Below are 16,628 nucleotides of genomic sequence, written 5' to 3'. Positions count from 1 at the left end.
ATTTCCTAACACACACAGACCTGGCTGAGTGGACAAAAGGGTAGGCAAGGAAAACACCCAGGTCTGAATATCAGTGGTACAGTAGGCTACATGTTTTTTTCCCGTAGAGTGACAGTTGAAATGTTTGATGTCAAGGACGTTACTCATGGTTCAGCACTAACTGCTACCATATTGTTGATGTCGGGCATAAAGCTCTTATCTAAATATTCTTATTTTTTTTAAACGTTTTCACTACCCAAGACAAAAAAAAAGACAGACATGCCATCTCCGGTTTACTTCAAGTAGGCAGCCGCCTTTTTAAGAGACTAAACAGGTTGGAGTCTATTCATTCCAATGGAAGAGTGAACGTGAGCACAGCTTCTGAACCATTATTTAGCTCCATGCTCAATGAACTAAATATTGGACCCGATCGTCACAAACCACACAATCTTCCCAAGATGTTCGCACTAAAAAAGGCTTTTTTTCAGAGAGACAAATAAGGAGAAAATCGACTTTATGATCAACCTTTCTCTGTGCCAGCGACGCACTCTCGCGGGATCTGGCACCAGTAAACAAAGGGCGTTTGCGAGTGGCTCCAATTGGGATGGCGTACCTTTAACACATTGAGTGCCATAAACTGTCCGGACCGTTTTTGAGAAGCCATGCGTCATGTGCCGTTAAAATATATTTTTCCCACGTGGGGCGCTCTAGCGAAACGTTGGGATCATCCAAGGAGTCTCTGAGAAGGAGAGGCCGGATGTCGATCCGTGTCAAAAATGCTTCCGGTCAGCCGCTCCAATGTTAGCTCCTTGACTAAAAGCTTCATATCTCCATTTCTTTTTAACGTGGTGGAAGTGAGCCGTTTTCGATCGGCGATCACTCTGCAATGGAGGATCGCGTTAGAAATATTATTGTTCCAGGCGTTAGTCGGGACCCTCCGCTGTCTCGCACGCACGCTTTATTTACATGCACTTCCACGTCGGGGCTTCTACAGCACGAAACATATCAACGTAAGTGGATGGAAGATATGCTGGCACTGAACGTACCCTATTTTAATAAACCTCTGGCACACAATGTGTTAATAATTGAATGTCTTTGATATTACCCCATCTCTGCTGAGGAGTGTGCAGAGCGTTCACTGCCTTCCTCCACCTCACACAGCTGTAGGCGGTGTGCCATGGCCATGGCCAGTTGGTGACTAACAATTAGGTAAGCGGGTCTCCCATTCATTCCCACACAATGTTGACACTTAGACTGAACTGTCTAAGATCTTTGTTCCATGTTGTTCTGCCCCAGTAAATCGTACCACTTAAATTGCCTGCCAAAGACGTTTTAAAAAGTCCTTTCAAATCCAACACTCGCCTGCCAAGGACGTTTTAAAACGTCATTTCAGGAAAAAAAAAATATATATATTTTTTTCACAGTGAAACGATCGATCATACTGGAGATAAATATTCTGCGACTACTTGAAAAGGTAAGAAAATCGAAGAATCGCTGGCAGTGGGTGCACGCAGCTAGAAATAAGTCTGGCAGTGAAAGTGTTAAAGGTAGGGCAAGTGATTTTCTTTGGGTAAAATAAGTGTGCCAGCTATATATTGTCATAGTATCCATTGCTATAGAGTGTTTGTGTTTGTAACAGGAGTCTCCACGTCTCTCCAGCTCTTTATTAAACAGAAAATGCATTTTCAGGTCAGGACACCAATTTTATCCAATCAAGGAGAGAGAACTCACACAGGATACAGATTATACAAGTGAAATTGGAAGTGATGACACAAATAAATTAGCAGACGAACTGGAACACAAAATGAAGCCGATAAACGGGTACTCTCTCTGGCTGATTGACTGAAATTGTGTCACTTAGACACCTACCTGAAAATTTATTTTCTGTTTATTAAAGAGCTGGAGAGACAGGGAGACCCCTGTAGCAGAACAAATACTCTATAGCAATGATTACTATCAGAATATAGAGCTTTAACCTTTTAACAAAAACACGTTTTGTTTTAACCAAAAAATATCACGTGCCCTACCTTTAACTTGTGGCTACAACACAGGAGACCTGAGGTCAATTTACACCACTAGGTACTAAGGTGATCATCTGGCACATGGCCAGATGATCACAGATCTCCGCCTACTGAAAAGTCTAAATTCAATTCATTGTATTTTTAATACCCTATGTACCCCGCCTTAAATGTGTGTCCACACACGCGCACAACACACCTATTTCTGCCAAATGTGTCTCTATTTATGCCTATTTATAAATAAAAAAAAAAAAATAAAAAAAAAAGAAAATATATATATATATATATATATATATATATATATATATATATATATATATATATATATATATATATACACACACACAAACTTTATTTTTTCATGTGGACAGAGAAGACAAAACAAAGAAAGACAAGGCAAAACATTGACAAAATATACATCAGTATTTTTGCCTATAGAGGATATGCGCATGCTTAAAGTGAATGGCACATCGAGTGGCAAAGCGAGTGGCAAAGCAACATGCAAAGTGAGTTTAACATTGTTTAATGTTGTTTAATGCAATCAGATATGACTTTTCTGTTTGGATGCATGGGCTGTCAAGGCCAGAAAGTATTTTTTTGACACTCAGTAGGCATTCCTGCATAACTTCCGGGTTTGATGATGATGTCACACGCATATCCTCTATTGTGACATACTCAGAAAGAATAGGGACTCTATAGGGTGCATGTGGCTATATGACAGTGTTGTCAGTGGTGTGATAGTGTAAGTTGTGAAGTGTAACAAAAAGCAACTTAAATAACATAAAACAATGTGCAAATCAAAAAGTGACATGCAGAGCAGCAGAGAAGGCCGTCAGACTGCATTTGTCAGACTTATACTGTACGTAGGATCCTCAGGTGTTTCAAATGACGCTAACGAGCCACCTGCAAAACAAACAGGATGGACACAGCAGCCCAGAGATGACAGCAGGGGTCATTATTATTACCGCCTCCAGTGTTACTTGTCTCTGAGTATGATTCAACCTGCTGCCACATCTACTCCTAAGTATGAGATAATACAGAGTTATTGTTCTCTGAGAGAGAAGGTACATCTTCTCATGCAGGCCCGTCTTGATGTACAGGCTTTAGGGGGCTGCCAAAAAGCCTGGCACAAAAAAATTAAAGAAAGAAAAAGTGTGGGACTAGTGCAAGTAACAGCGGAAAAATAGTGTCGTGGGGGCTGCTGAAGTAGCAGTAAAACGGTGTGAACGCGTTGGCCATTAAAGGGATATTTCATTTAAAATAAACATTAAAAAAATATATTAAAAAATACATGAAAAAAGGAATGGCAAAATCACGGCCCCCGAACGCATTTGAAGGACATTTTTCCATTACTTTTTCCATTTATATTTTATATATTTCTTAATGTTTATTTCATTTGAAAGTGAAATATCCCTTTAAACCCTTAAACCCATAAACTTTCCGCAGCACCCCTCCCAAGACAAAACGACACCGAACAGCGTTGTATCCCCGCCCTGGGCTCCACAAAGGTTTAATCTGGGCCTGTTCTTATGGTCTGCACTGCCTCCTCTCCCCTGTACTCTGATGACATAGGTAAAAGAAGATAGAAGCCTCTCTTCTCTGATTGTGGTGGTGGCACAGGCCAGTCCACTTCCGTGGTAAACAGTACAGATGGTTGTTTCAGCACCACGGCCAGCTCCTAGGACCAATGATGTGCTGTAGCAAAGCTGCTGGCTTCATTTCATCCTTTAAAAAAAAAAATTGCCAGGGACCTCCAGAAGCAAAGATTTGAGTTTTAAAAAATCGCTTTAAAATATATTCAAAGACTGGCAAAAAATGTCAGATCTACAAGCTCATAGCGCGGCACGAAGTGGACGAGCTATGAGCTTGTGTATCTGCCCAGATTTCTGTATATCTATCTATCTATTTGAATAGCCAAAGTGTAAAATATGGATAAAGTGGTTAAAATGATTGTGACGCTATATATACTTATTTTGCTTGGGATCCGCTGGAACCCCCCCCCCCCTCAACTCAAGCCATTTTGGCCAAAACAAAACACCATGTTCGCTGTTGAAGATGAACATGGCTGTGGTTGGTTTCGGGTCGATGCTACAGTAGAGCTGGCCTCGGACTTAGCGGTCTCTGTGATCTACTCATGGAGTTAATCAGTTCCTTGTCTATGCGCACGCACGCACGCACACAGACACTGTCAATTGTCTGTAGAGGGTGCTCAAAAACATACATACACAATGAGGCAAGACAAGCATTCAAAGTATGAGCGATTTTACTCGAGTAAGGAGAGACATGTAATAGGAGTACCCCCGGGTCTGGCTCTTAGAACACTGAATGGTCTCGGCTTATACATACGAGCTACCCCAATGACTTCCTACATAGTCATGAACCCTTTGTTTAACTCAGAGTTTAACACCCTCTGCATTAACACATGGCACGAACCCCTGGCACTAAGCAGGAAACTTCTCACAGCAGGACACACACACACACACACACACACACACACACACACACACACACACACACACACACACACACACACACACACACACACACACACACACACACACACACACACACACACACACACACACACACACACACACGAGATCGCAAGAACAGGAGAGATCAAGAGTATCAATACATAACCTCAGCTGCAGCAGGAGGAAGCTGTCAGCTATTTACGTACATAGCACAGTATGTTATTTAAGTTCATATTAACTCATTAGCTGGCAGAAAAAAACATTGTCTATGTTGCCCTTGCCAGCGATTTCCGAGTGTTTTCACTAACCTTTGAAAAATCATAGAATAGTATTCTTCACAACGATCCCCCCGCCGAAGTTTACGCCCAAAAATAACAGAAAGCAGAGAAAAGGCAATTTTTCCAAATCCTTTAACCCATTAACTCATTCAGTGCCATAGCCAAAATTCATTGTAAAATGACACTTTGGCAATTCAAAAATAGCAGATATACAAACTCATAGCGCGGCACCGAGTGCCGCGCTACGAGCTTGTAGATCTGCTATTTTTGAAAAATCGAGAAAATTTGTGCAAATTAATATATTTATATTCTTTTAAAGCGAACATTTTTAACTCAAATCCTTGCTTCTGGGGGTCCCTGGAACAAAATATTTTTAGATGGGGGTCCGCGGCAAAATACATATAATTTTGGGTGTCCTTGACATGATAAAGTTTGAGCACCACTGAAACATAGGTTTTTCAGAATACTGTTGGGATTTATAGGAGACATTTGTAGAATCGGCTTCAGGTCTTGTGAACGGGCTGTTTTTATTGCGATCACGGGATGTGCTGCTTCTTTGCTTCCCTGGGGGTCAAATGGTCACTCCCAGGTTAGCAAGGAGCGCTATCTAGTGGAAAAAACACTGAAAACAGGTCAAAGGCGGTGTGGGCTTTGGAAAAAAAACACGTCATATTTCAAATCTCCTTGACAGCACGCACGCGCGTCTATTTACCTAAAATATTGTGTGAAGCCATATCTCTACAAAGATGTTTTGGGCTGAGAAAATGTTGAAATCATTGTCAAAACTAGGAAGCCAGATTTGTCCGACCTTCTTCTATATCAGTGGTTCTCAAACTTTTTAAGTCAAGGACCCCCAAAATGATATGTATTTGGCAGCGGACCCCCATCTGAAAATGTCGTGTGCCAGGGACCCCCATGAGAGAAGATTTATGTTTAAAAAAAATCTAAATGATTCAACATTTTTTCAAACATTTCCAAAAATAGCAGATGTACAAGCTTGTAGATCTGCTATTTTTGAATAGCCAACTTAAATGGATGAATTGGTTAAAATGATTGTGATGCTATATTAACTACTTTAGCTGGGGACCCCCTGGAACCTCTCCAAGGACCCCGGACCCCACTTGGAGAACCAATGTTCTATATGCAGATCCAAAAAAGCTTCCATCAATCTCAACGAGTGCTACAGCACCTATATTCTGAGCTCTCTCACCAGCATGATCCTTCTTCTAGAATCTATCAGTCTGCAACTTTAATCCATTAAAGGTGCTATAGTCAAGTCTGGCCCGTTTTTTTCTAATATTTACATTTTGCGTTATTGGGAAAGTGCGACATCTAGTGGCTAAATGCTGCATAGCGTCCGTCTCTGCGGGTTGCCAGGTCGGGAGTTTTGGCGGAGAAACCCCCTTCTGCAGTGCAATTATTCTTGTGAAGCAGACAAGCTGCAAGCATGATGTCGAGTGGGAACTCTGGCGAGGTACAGTATTTTACAGTATTTTAGGTTACTTTGTGAGGTTGTTTCATGATGTTATATTGAAATGTTCTGCTAAATGACTGTAATGTAATGTTCCAGTAGATAGTTTTAGCCTTTAGCTACGTTTTGCTAATTATTTTCTCTGATATCTTGGCGTCCAACATCTTTACCCTTGTTATTTACTGTGTAGCCTATGTCCAAAAATAAATCTGTTTGAAAGCATGAGGGTAGGTTCCAAACGAAACCTCACGTCAGTTTGTGTTTATAATGTATGGAATACTGTATATATATATATATCTATACTTGTATATACTTTATCCTATACCTATGACTGGTTCTCAAACTTTTTAGTGCCAAGGACCCCCAAATTGATATATATTTGGCCGCGGACCCCCATCTGAAAATGTTTTGTGCCAGGGACCGATTTTTCAAATATCTTCAAAAATAGCAGATATACAAGCTTGCAGGTGACATGCTGTGAGCTTGTAGATCTGCAATTTTTGGATAGCCAACATATAAATGGATAAAGTGTTTCAATTTTCAATTTTCAAATGATTATGGACATCAACTACTTTTCCTGGGGAACACCTGGAACCCCCCCAAGGACCCCTGGGGACCCCCTGACCCCACTTTGAGAACCAATGCTATATGATACTATACTAAGCTGTGCTGTCCTGTTTGTACTATACTATGTTGTACTGTGATGCACAAGCTACAGTAATGGTATACTATTACTACAATATAGTCTACTCAACACCATATGTATCTCTCTCTTTCTCTCTCTCACACACACACACACACACACACACACACACACACACACACACACACGTTAACGGTACAGAGTATACAGTATACACCTTATTTCTGTAGGCAGCAATTGGAGGGAGAGGAGAGAGAGGCAGAGGTGGGAGACGGAGAGGTCCTCGGACCAGAGGAGGAAGACGAGGCAGAGGTGGGAGAGGAAGAGGCCAGCAGAGAGATGGAGATAGAGATGTAGAGGAGAGGCATGTGTCCCTTGCAGAGGGGAGGAGGATCGAGGCTGAGGTTTGCGTCTTATTGTTTCAGTAAATGAATACAGTCACACGTATATGACCAAGACCTGGACATGTATACAAGAGGTTCTGATTATGCCTTGAAATGTGTTTGTTGGATGAATTGTTTCCCATGCCATCTGCTTTTCCAGGAGATTGTTGAGTCCCTGTCCCTGGAGGAGTGGCGAAGGATTGGACATGTCGTCGTTCGCAGGGAGCCAGGGATCATTTATGATGTGTTTTGGATGGACCAACACCGTCATGACCCCCCACCATCTGCTGGGCAGCCTAGGGCCCGATGGTGCAGATGTGGCAATTGCAGAGAGATGCCTACAGACCCGGAGAGGTTATGCTGCCGCCAGGAACCTCTCCGGTGCATGAGTCGGCGGTCAACCTTCGGCACGTACTGCCTGGATGAAGGCGCCCTCCGCATCCACAGGCGCTACAGGGAGGACTTACTGGTGCTCAGGCTAGCTGCAGAACTGGGTGCAGACAACCGGGAATACCGCTTTGCTGCCTACAGGAGCTACATATTTTGGCAGTATAGCACTTCAGGTTTGTATGACAATGATAGCACAATGTCATAATTTTGTAATTATTTGCACACCTAATTTTCCAATTATTTGCAATCTTGAGTAATTTCTATATATCTTTTTTTATATATTTTTTCCTTTAGGTCCGAGAACCCGTGTTCCTGTTCCTTCGTGCTGCGTATGGGCCATACGGGATCTCTTTCCTGACCCGTTTGGGAATTATACGGGATATATCCCTGGCCGCTAAGCTACAGTTTCTACAGTTTTTTTTCAGATTTTTTAGGAAAACCTGCTATAGTTTACTGAGACACTACACTGTCTCTCTGCATTCTATGAATGTATTGTTTGCTGTAAGTCAGCAATATTTTTTGATTGAAAAAAATATTTTTTGGTTGTGTTTTACACATATATAAATGCATATTTTCCAAATGGTGGCAGTGTTTCCCAATTTGTGTCTTTCAATGTATTCCTGAAAAGTCTGAGTGTGACACATTCACTAGGCATTGGTTTACTATGAATACATAACAGGTCTGAGATCATACAATACAGTTCTGAACAATGTTTAGATCAGTATCAGATTCATACTGTAGATATTCATTCATATATATAATACCACATGGAATAAACTAGACAGATTCATTTTCATCCACTTTACTGGTATTATAATCAATTCCAGACAACAGTCCATACAGAAATGTGGGAATACTATGGCAACATGGCTTGATACAAGCAGACATAATGGTACTTACAGCAGGTCCATATTCCACATTTGGTGAAAACAAGTTTGAATCATTATGAAACAGTGATCTAAAATCGTTCTGGGGCTGACCATATAAATGTATGTGCACCAGTATTCATTTTGGTCAGTAAAGGGCAGTAGTAGAGCTAACTAACATACTATTTTAGCATAGTTGGGCTTGGGTAGTGAGTACTAGTGACTTATAGGGGAAATTCACTCAGATACTTGCGGAACTTTTCATTCGTCATGGAAGAACATGCCCTTGTTTTGATTCATGAGAAAAGCTAAACACAAATATAAGTGGGGTACAACCGATATTTGTTAACTTGGTCAGAGCAATGGATGACTGCACATCAACCAATTCCATCTGAAAGCTTCTCCATCAATCAGATACTTTTGCTTATATACAGAAATCTGCATGAGTAAGTACCTCAATGGGAATGAAAAAGCATATTACTTGTCTTATATTAGTCCATATGTAGACATCTGCAGGTTACTTACAAACCAGACACCCTGGTGTGCTTTTTTTCTCCCCAGAGTCAAAACTTTCATACACCTCACCCAATATTTTAACAAAATCTCAGGCATTGCTTGTTACACACTGTTACACTTACAACAGCTCATCTGAGGATTATGAATCCTTTGAATCAAACTTGCTAACTGCCATAACATATGGTGCTGGCTTTGACAGCGTAGGTTGTAAAATAACTGAATTTTACAACCTTTACCTTCAATAAATTATTTGCTATATTACACACGTCTACACCCCTCAACAATGCAATGGATCTGGGAGAGCGATGGTGGTGATGATGTGATGAGACAGACTAGCCGACACAAACTCGGGACTCGTTAATGTGTCTACGAAGGTGGTGCGCCTCTTTCCCCTCCCACAGTATCAGTTTGCTTGCCACCAGTTCTGTGTGTCTGATACAGTGCCCTGCCGGTAGACTCCATCCAAGACCTTTTCCTGCTGTGCTGTGAGGGTCCATGTCTCAGCCCCATACAGCAGTACTGACTGCACTGTGAGGGTCCATGTCTCAGCCCCATACAGCAGTACTGACTGCACTGTGAGGGTCCATGTCTCAGCTCCATACAGAAGTACTAACTCCACTGTGAGGGTCCATGTTTCAGCCCCATACAGCAGTACTGACTCCACTGTGAGGGTCCATGTTTCAGCCCCATACAGCAGTACTGACTCCACTGTGAGGGTCCATGTTTCAGCCCCATACAGCAGTACTGACTCCACTGTGAGGGTCCATGTCTCAGCTCCATACAGCAGTACTGACTGCACTGTGAGGGTCCATGTTTCAGCCCCATACAGCAGTACTGACTCCACTGAAGTGGAGTCAGTGTGTGTGTGTGTGTGTGTGTGTGTGTGTGTGTGTGTCCAAACGGGTCAGGAAAGAGATCTCTTATGGCCCATGCGCAGCACGCAGGAACACGGTTTCTCTGACCTAAAGGAAAAAAAGATATGAAAAAATTATAGAAATTACTCAAGATTGCAAATAATTGGAAAATTAGGTGTGCAAATAATTACAAAATTATGACATTGTGCTATCATTTTCATACAAACCTAAAGAGCTATACTGCCAAAAGATGTAGTTTCTGTAGGCAGCAAAGCAGTACTCCGGGTTGTCTGCACCAGCAAGTCCTCCCTGTACCGCCTGTGAATGCGTAGGTTGCCTTCATCCAGGCAGTACGTGCAGAAGTGTGGCCGCCGACTCATGCACCGTATAGGTTCCTGGCCGCAGCATAACCTCTCCGGGTCTGTAGGCATGTCCCTACAATAACCACATCTGCACCATCGTACCCTAGGCTGCCCAGCAGATGGTGGGGGGGGGGTCCATCCATAGAACAGTAGTAGCAGTACTCCCGGTTGTCTGCACCAAGTTCTGCAGCTAGCCTGAGCGGCAGCAGATGGTGGGGGGTCATGACGGTGTCCATCAGATCCTGTTCCGACTGTTATGGCTAGCGTGTGTGACCCAAGCGCACAGCAAGGAGGAGACGTAGGTAGGGTGAAGCCCGTGGGAGTATTTTCGGGTGGAAAGCGGAGTTGGTGTGGATAGGTGGCTCCGCAGGTCGGCACAACTCAGCGTTGGAATCCGGGGTACTGGAGAGGAGACACAGGATCAGTGGAAAGTGGAAGTGGAGTTGAGCCAGGGAGTAGTCAGAGAGGGGGGAGGAGCCGTGAAGGTGAGGAGGACAGAGCCGTAACCACACTAGATACCTCATTGGCCTCTGCAGTTCATTGGAGCGACATGCTTGGTATGGTGCCACCATATTTCCGGGGGGAACGGGCACTGGCCAATCACAGCGTGTTGACTACTGGCCAACCACAGCGCGTCTTTTCCAGGACTTGTCAGAATCTAGTTGTCCCGCCCCCACCTGCGTCTGATTGGCCTACTGAACGCCCCCTTCTGTGACGCACACGGAAATTTCCAGCTGCCCCCCAGAAGCATAGAGGAAGCGGAAGTGCGTCCGAGATGCCGACGCTTCAGAGCCAGAGGAGGCGTCTACCTTTATATGTCTATGGCCGTAACACCGATGAAGCAGTCCAGGCACCAAGATAGGCACGACTACCGTGAACATCTCTCACCTGGGAGAAATAGGGAGACAGAAGGAGGAAAGATCGATCAGGAACAACTTTGAAAAGCATATGGACTTCCTTTTGTCAATATGGTCTGCGCTATTCAAGAATAGCTGTTCTATAATCAAATCAGCACACTAGGATTCTATTCGGTCCAGGGGAAAAACACAAAGAAAAAGTCAAATAAAGCTAGGTGAAAGTAGACCTACAAGTTGCAGAACTAAATTACATTTTACCTGTGTGTTGGGTCAGTTGTTCACCGATGGACCTGAATAAAGTAATGGAACACTGTTGTTATTCTTCAGATTCTGAGAACACAGTTTATACAGTAGCAGAAGGTAAAATAAGATTACATGGACTATAAAAATCTAGTGTTTCTACCTACCTTGACCTCTCTTGGCGTGCGTCCGTAGAAGCTCCTCTATTGGGGGTGGCGGGATGACAGGCAGAAGGCCAAGTCTTCTGGGGTCCTCCGGTCCATATGGCCTTCTCTGAGGCAGCCCTGCATCAGAAAGAATTCTCTTCAAGAGAATGCGGCTCTGAAGAGCGGGAATGTAACCGTAGGATTTGTTGACCCTGATGTTATAAAAACTCCACCGCTTTGCATTCTTCTTGAAGAGTCTTCTGGGCCTGTTATGGTTTCAAACACAACATAACAGTTCCCTTTTATTAGTAAAATTATACATTACTCATAAATGAAATTCTGTAATGTTTAGTCCCATCAGACTTACATCAGCTTGCCATCTTCAACTCTCTGCCTCACAGGGCGGTCATTGTGGAAATTGTAGTCCAGCGCTGCAAGGAATGTCCGGGCCTCATAAACAGGTGGTGAAAATGAGAACCGTTTACTGGCATACATGAGTATGTGGTTCTGGAACGACTCGAGGTCTGCAGTTGATCTGTGTAAGACAAAATATATTCATAGAAATGGTGATTGACTTTTTCTGCATTGAGGGGACATTTTTACAGTCAACTCTTGTTATCTTACTCACCTGAAGGTCAGGTACTTGTGCACAGTCTTCAACCACCGCTTGTTCATCACAACATCTGTGAGAACGTTCAGAGCCTTTGACCCGATCTCCAACCACTCCTTGCCTGAGCCGTTGTCCTTCTCAAGGTCCTCATGTTGACAGTGTCCCAGTGTCCAGCGATGCTCATTAACAACATGGTGGAGGATGCCAAGCCACAGATCCTAATAAAATAAACAAAATATAACATTATACGTGTGTCACACACACACACAAAATCATACTGTGGCTATTCAGCCAAAACATCAAGAAATGTATAATGTTGAACATTACCAAGAATTCTATATAGGTCGAAGCCCTTTCACAAGCCCACCAAAAGTGTCTTGTAATGTCCCTGAGCCACGTAAGCAAGACAGTCTGTCCTGTGGCCTGTGCTGCCTGAAAAGTACATAGACACAAATCACAACTGTAGTTTTGACAAATAACACACATTTAGACAAGATTTTCCAGGTGATGCAATACTTACAGCAGTGATACGTTTGGCTAGGTTCTTACTTCCATGCCACATGTCAAAACTGTGCTGAACACCTGGGAACATCCCACGATCTGGTTGAGAAAGATAGAGTATTAAAAAAAAAAAAAATACAAATAATTATGTTAAAAAAATAAAAAAAAGCCTTGCGGTACTTACCCATGAGTGACGAGATCTGCACATGGGCATCCGTGCACACCTCGACCACCTTCAGCTCACTGAGGAGTTCAGTCATACTCTCGACAAACGCCTTCTTCTCCATGATGACTGAATTCCTCTGGGTCTGGCGCTTGTCTACAGTCACAACGGAAACGATGTCCCTCGACTCGTTCTCCATCACTGTGTACGTACAGTACTGAGCACAGTAGCCAGGACTGTCCATCCTTCCATCAGCTGTGGATAGTTGTTAACAGTTTTTAATGAATGAACGGCTTGTCAATGTACAGTACAGTAAAGACAACGTGCCACTAAAACCACCTAAACATCAACAAACAATGCTGTCTCACCTACAACCACCACATCATCCCTGTCTTTGAGACGCTCGATGACTTCCCCTCTTTTCTCTGTCCAGAACTCCTTAATGGCAGCCACACAGTAGGAGCCCTGGATGCTGAAGAACGTCTTTGCTGCAACCACCCCCATGTTCATGAACTTGAACAAGAGGGCGATTTTAGTGTAGTTGTTCCCAGACAAGAGAATGTTGGAAGCCAACATGAAGTCCCCCGCTTGCATCCCAAACTTGAGGGTGGGTTGAGAATTCCACCTCCAAATGGTATGGCCACTGGCACAGGTCTGAGTAAAACAGATGATGATTAGGGACTGACATGCACCATACACAGAGACAACCACAGATCTTTGCTCAGATGCAAATTCAGGACATGCACTTGAGCAACAATTACTCACCCAGTCCATAACAAAGGCAGTTCCACGTGGGATGACAGAGACCACATAGGGTGGACGGCACTGGCACTGCATCCCAGTTACCTTGCACATATATGGACATTTGTCAACTGGTAGGACAAGGAAATTTGTCAGTTCCAGCAGACTGTCCATGTACAGTATGGAGGCACGCTTCCCTATGAGGTCTTCCTCACGTTCCACCCTTAGTGATTCTGGGAAGTGTCGTGGTATGGTGTCCACTGATGGTAATGGTGGTGGCTCTTCGTCATCTGGGATGTCATGAACGGTTTCATCCGACCCAATCACCGGCAAACCGTGGATGCAGGGACATGACTCCAGTTTACCACCAGTCCTGTCAGTGAATGAAAAAAGTAAAAACATGTATATATGTCACAGTACGATTGGAGAACCAGTACGATTGAAGACAGAGCGCTCGTTTTTAGGCACGGGGCTTCGGGGCGAGGCGGGGCTTTTCGAGACAGGGTTTATTAGCGAGGCTCGCGAGGAGGAGAAGGAGGATGCGGCGCTGCGAGGCGGGGGTTTATTACGCGAGGCTCGCGAAGAGGAGGAGGAGGAGCCTCCTCCTCGCGAGCCTCACGTAATAAACCGTCCTCCTTCTCCTCCGAGGAGGAGGAGAAGGAGAACGCGGCGCCACGAGGCGGGGCTTTGATGCGACGCGGACCTGTCTTTTGTTGTTCCCCCCCACATAGCAACCAGGAAGCTACGCTAGGGGAACGCTGAACACGCACACGCTTGTCCATGACGGAGGCGCGCCGACTCAGCAGAGCTTGAGGCCGAGGAGGCGCGCGAGTGCCCGCGCTGACCGGCCGATGCTCTGCTGAGTCGACACAGCGCCGTTCGAGTTGTAAACCGATAGGGACAGAATAGTTCTTTTCATGGATCACTGTGTGTGTGTGTGTGTGTGTGTGTGTGTGTGTGTGTGTGTGTGTGTGTGTGTGTGTGTGTGTCAGGGAGAAAGTAAAACAAAAGCCAGAACACAATAAAAGTATCTTAGCAGTCCTGCTTTCAATAAACCAAAAAAAAGCATGAGCGCGTGCATGTGTGTGTGTGTGTGTGTGTGTGTGTGTGTGTGTGTGTGTGTGTGTGTGTGTGTGTGTGTGTGTGTGTGTGTGTGTGTGTGTGTGTGTGTGTGTGTGTGTGTGACTGTGTGTGTGACTGTGTGTGTGTGTGGTCGTGGCCATATATGTTTGTGCACGAGCCTGGCTTGTGGCTCCCTCTAGTGTTGCTTCTACAGATTTGCTGGGTGGGTGGTAAAAACGAGCACGCTTTCTTCAATCGTCCTGGTTCTCCAATCATACTGTAACATATATACATTTTCAATCTGTACATTTAGCGTATCGACCCTCCACAGGGTTGGATGCACAAGGTTGTCGGCTAAATGTAGTAATAGCCAGACATTGACACAGTGCAGTAGTATAGTCTATAGTATTTGTGAGCTAAATTACTAAATATATTACTACAGTAGGCAGTGTTACATTACATACCGAATACAAAGTCCAGGGACATAGTCTTCATCAGAAGTGTCACTGTCAGGAGAAGCCTCTGAATCCTGGAGATCCTCATCACCTGGCTCTGCATCATCATCTTCCCAGTCAATACTGTCAAATAGCCAATTTGTAATAAACATCTGAACACAATAACTGAATGCCATCATTCAGTTATTATATTATTATATATTATTATATTATATAATATTATATATTAAAGGAGGACTTCACCCAAAACATGATTTATTTTCTATCAATTGGACACCCCATGAAGCCTTGAATACATGGATTTATTTTGGTTTTTGTCACATTCCTAAGCCAATAATTTGATGCCCGGGTGTATGTCCGGTAGGAGACACAAATAATCTACTTTGTGTCTCCTACCGGATACATTAGCCGGTAGGAGACAGGAATCCAATTATTAGCTTAGGAATGCGACAAAAACACAAATAAATCCATGGCTTCATGGGGTGTGCAATTGATAGAAAATAAGTCATTTTTTGGGTGAACTACTCCTTTAACCACATTCAACATAGGGTTACCGTAACTTACATGCAGTTCCTCAGATCATTGATCTCCTCAATATCCATGTCCATGGTTGGATCCTCCTGGACACTCAAGTCATGTAGGCTAAACAGAAATGTAACAATGTCACATTATGCCACTCTATAGTGTAAAGAGCCGTGCACATAATATATAAAATATATCAATACCAAACAATGTGAATAGTAATGTAAACAGAGATTTCATATAGCAGCTAGCAAGTACATGGCAAACATATCACAATGATTTGTACCTGTCTTCCAGCAGGCTCATGATTTCTGACGCTGAGACCGTGTCGTCTTCACTTCTGCCTGGGAAATAATGCTGCCTTAAAAACAACAAAAGTCACAACATTATAATTCACATAAACATTATTTTGCACTTGCCAGTCTGCTTCTTTGATTCAAGTGCCTGGATGAAAATCTACAGTAGGCTATGTGATGTTTACAGTAAATGCAGATAGATTGTTTATACAGTAATACTTACTGGAGAGGGGAAAGTCCAAAGGGTATTGGACCAGCAGGGGCTCGAGTGCGGGCCTTCTTCTTCCGGGGTGTGGAAGCCGGTGGGACACTTTGGGCGTAGTACCTACGTTTATTATGAAAATAACATAATAATCATGTTAGTAGCAAATAACATATCTGGTGTACACAACTCGCCAGATGGCTATATACATCACAACATCTCCAGGAAAATATTTATTAATTGAAATGTTATGGCCAGTGCCAGTCAGGTAAAGGGGTTACTGAAGTCACTGCTATAATTACAATTTAGCAGACGCTCCTAATCCAGAGTGATTTACAGTCAGCAAGGTAAACACAAGGTAATACATCAAATGCAAAGAAATAGTAATCTAGGATCATAGGTAAACCAAGAACCTATCATCAGTCTAAACAGTATAATATCCACAAATAAATAATCTGTACATTGAAACTATACACACTATATCCTCAGGGTTATTAACCACTTGAACCCTGAGCATCCCTATTCTGGGAGGAACATTCACAGAAAAGTGCCAATCTACAAGCTGACAACACACGTCAGCTTGTAGATCTGCTATTTTT

General features: G+C 43.3%; 2 protein-coding genes across 2 annotated transcripts in view; both read right to left on the bottom strand.

Moving 5' to 3' along the window:
• cadps2 (Ca++-dependent secretion activator 2) overlaps positions 1 to 16,628 on the bottom strand; it is a 342,906-nt gene that overhangs the window by 208,660 nt on the left and 117,618 nt on the right.
• Positions 10,368 to 15,647, bottom strand: LOC308091532 (uncharacterized protein). Its single transcript, XM_080437195.1, has 12 exons — positions 15,574 to 15,647; positions 15,019 to 15,132; positions 13,517 to 13,865; positions 13,120 to 13,405; positions 12,773 to 13,006; positions 12,608 to 12,687; positions 12,415 to 12,519; positions 12,106 to 12,305; positions 11,845 to 12,012; positions 11,499 to 11,743; positions 11,350 to 11,381; positions 10,368 to 11,122 (listed from the first exon to the last, which is right to left on the bottom strand). Exons 1-11 carry the CDS (start codon positions 15,615 to 15,617, stop codon positions 11,362 to 11,364), a joined length of 1,845 nt encoding a protein of 614 aa, XP_080293321.1. The 5' UTR covers positions 15,618 to 15,647; the 3' UTR covers positions 10,368 to 11,122; positions 11,350 to 11,361.

This window comes from Gymnoscopelus braueri, assembly GCF_963280865.1.
Source record: "Gymnoscopelus braueri genome assembly, chromosome: 9".
NCBI classification, from domain to species: domain Eukaryota; kingdom Metazoa; phylum Chordata; class Actinopteri; order Myctophiformes; family Myctophidae; genus Gymnoscopelus; species Gymnoscopelus braueri.
The sequence above is the reverse complement of the archived record's forward strand: the minus strand, read 5'-3'. Positions and strand labels throughout refer to the sequence as shown.

Coding starts and splice junctions, on each gene's coding strand:
- LOC308091532 (XM_080437195.1), bottom strand. CDS start 15,617: ATGGACATGGATATTGAGGAGATCAATGATCTGAGGAACTGCAT. Junction 11,744..11,844: donor GTTGAAGATGGCAAGCTGAT/GTAAGTCTGATG, acceptor AAACCATAACAG/GCCCAGAAGACTCTTCAAGA. Junction 11,382..11,498: donor GCACGCCAAGAGAGGTCAAG/GTAGGTAGAAAC, acceptor TACTTTATTCAG/GTCCATCGGTGAACAACTGA.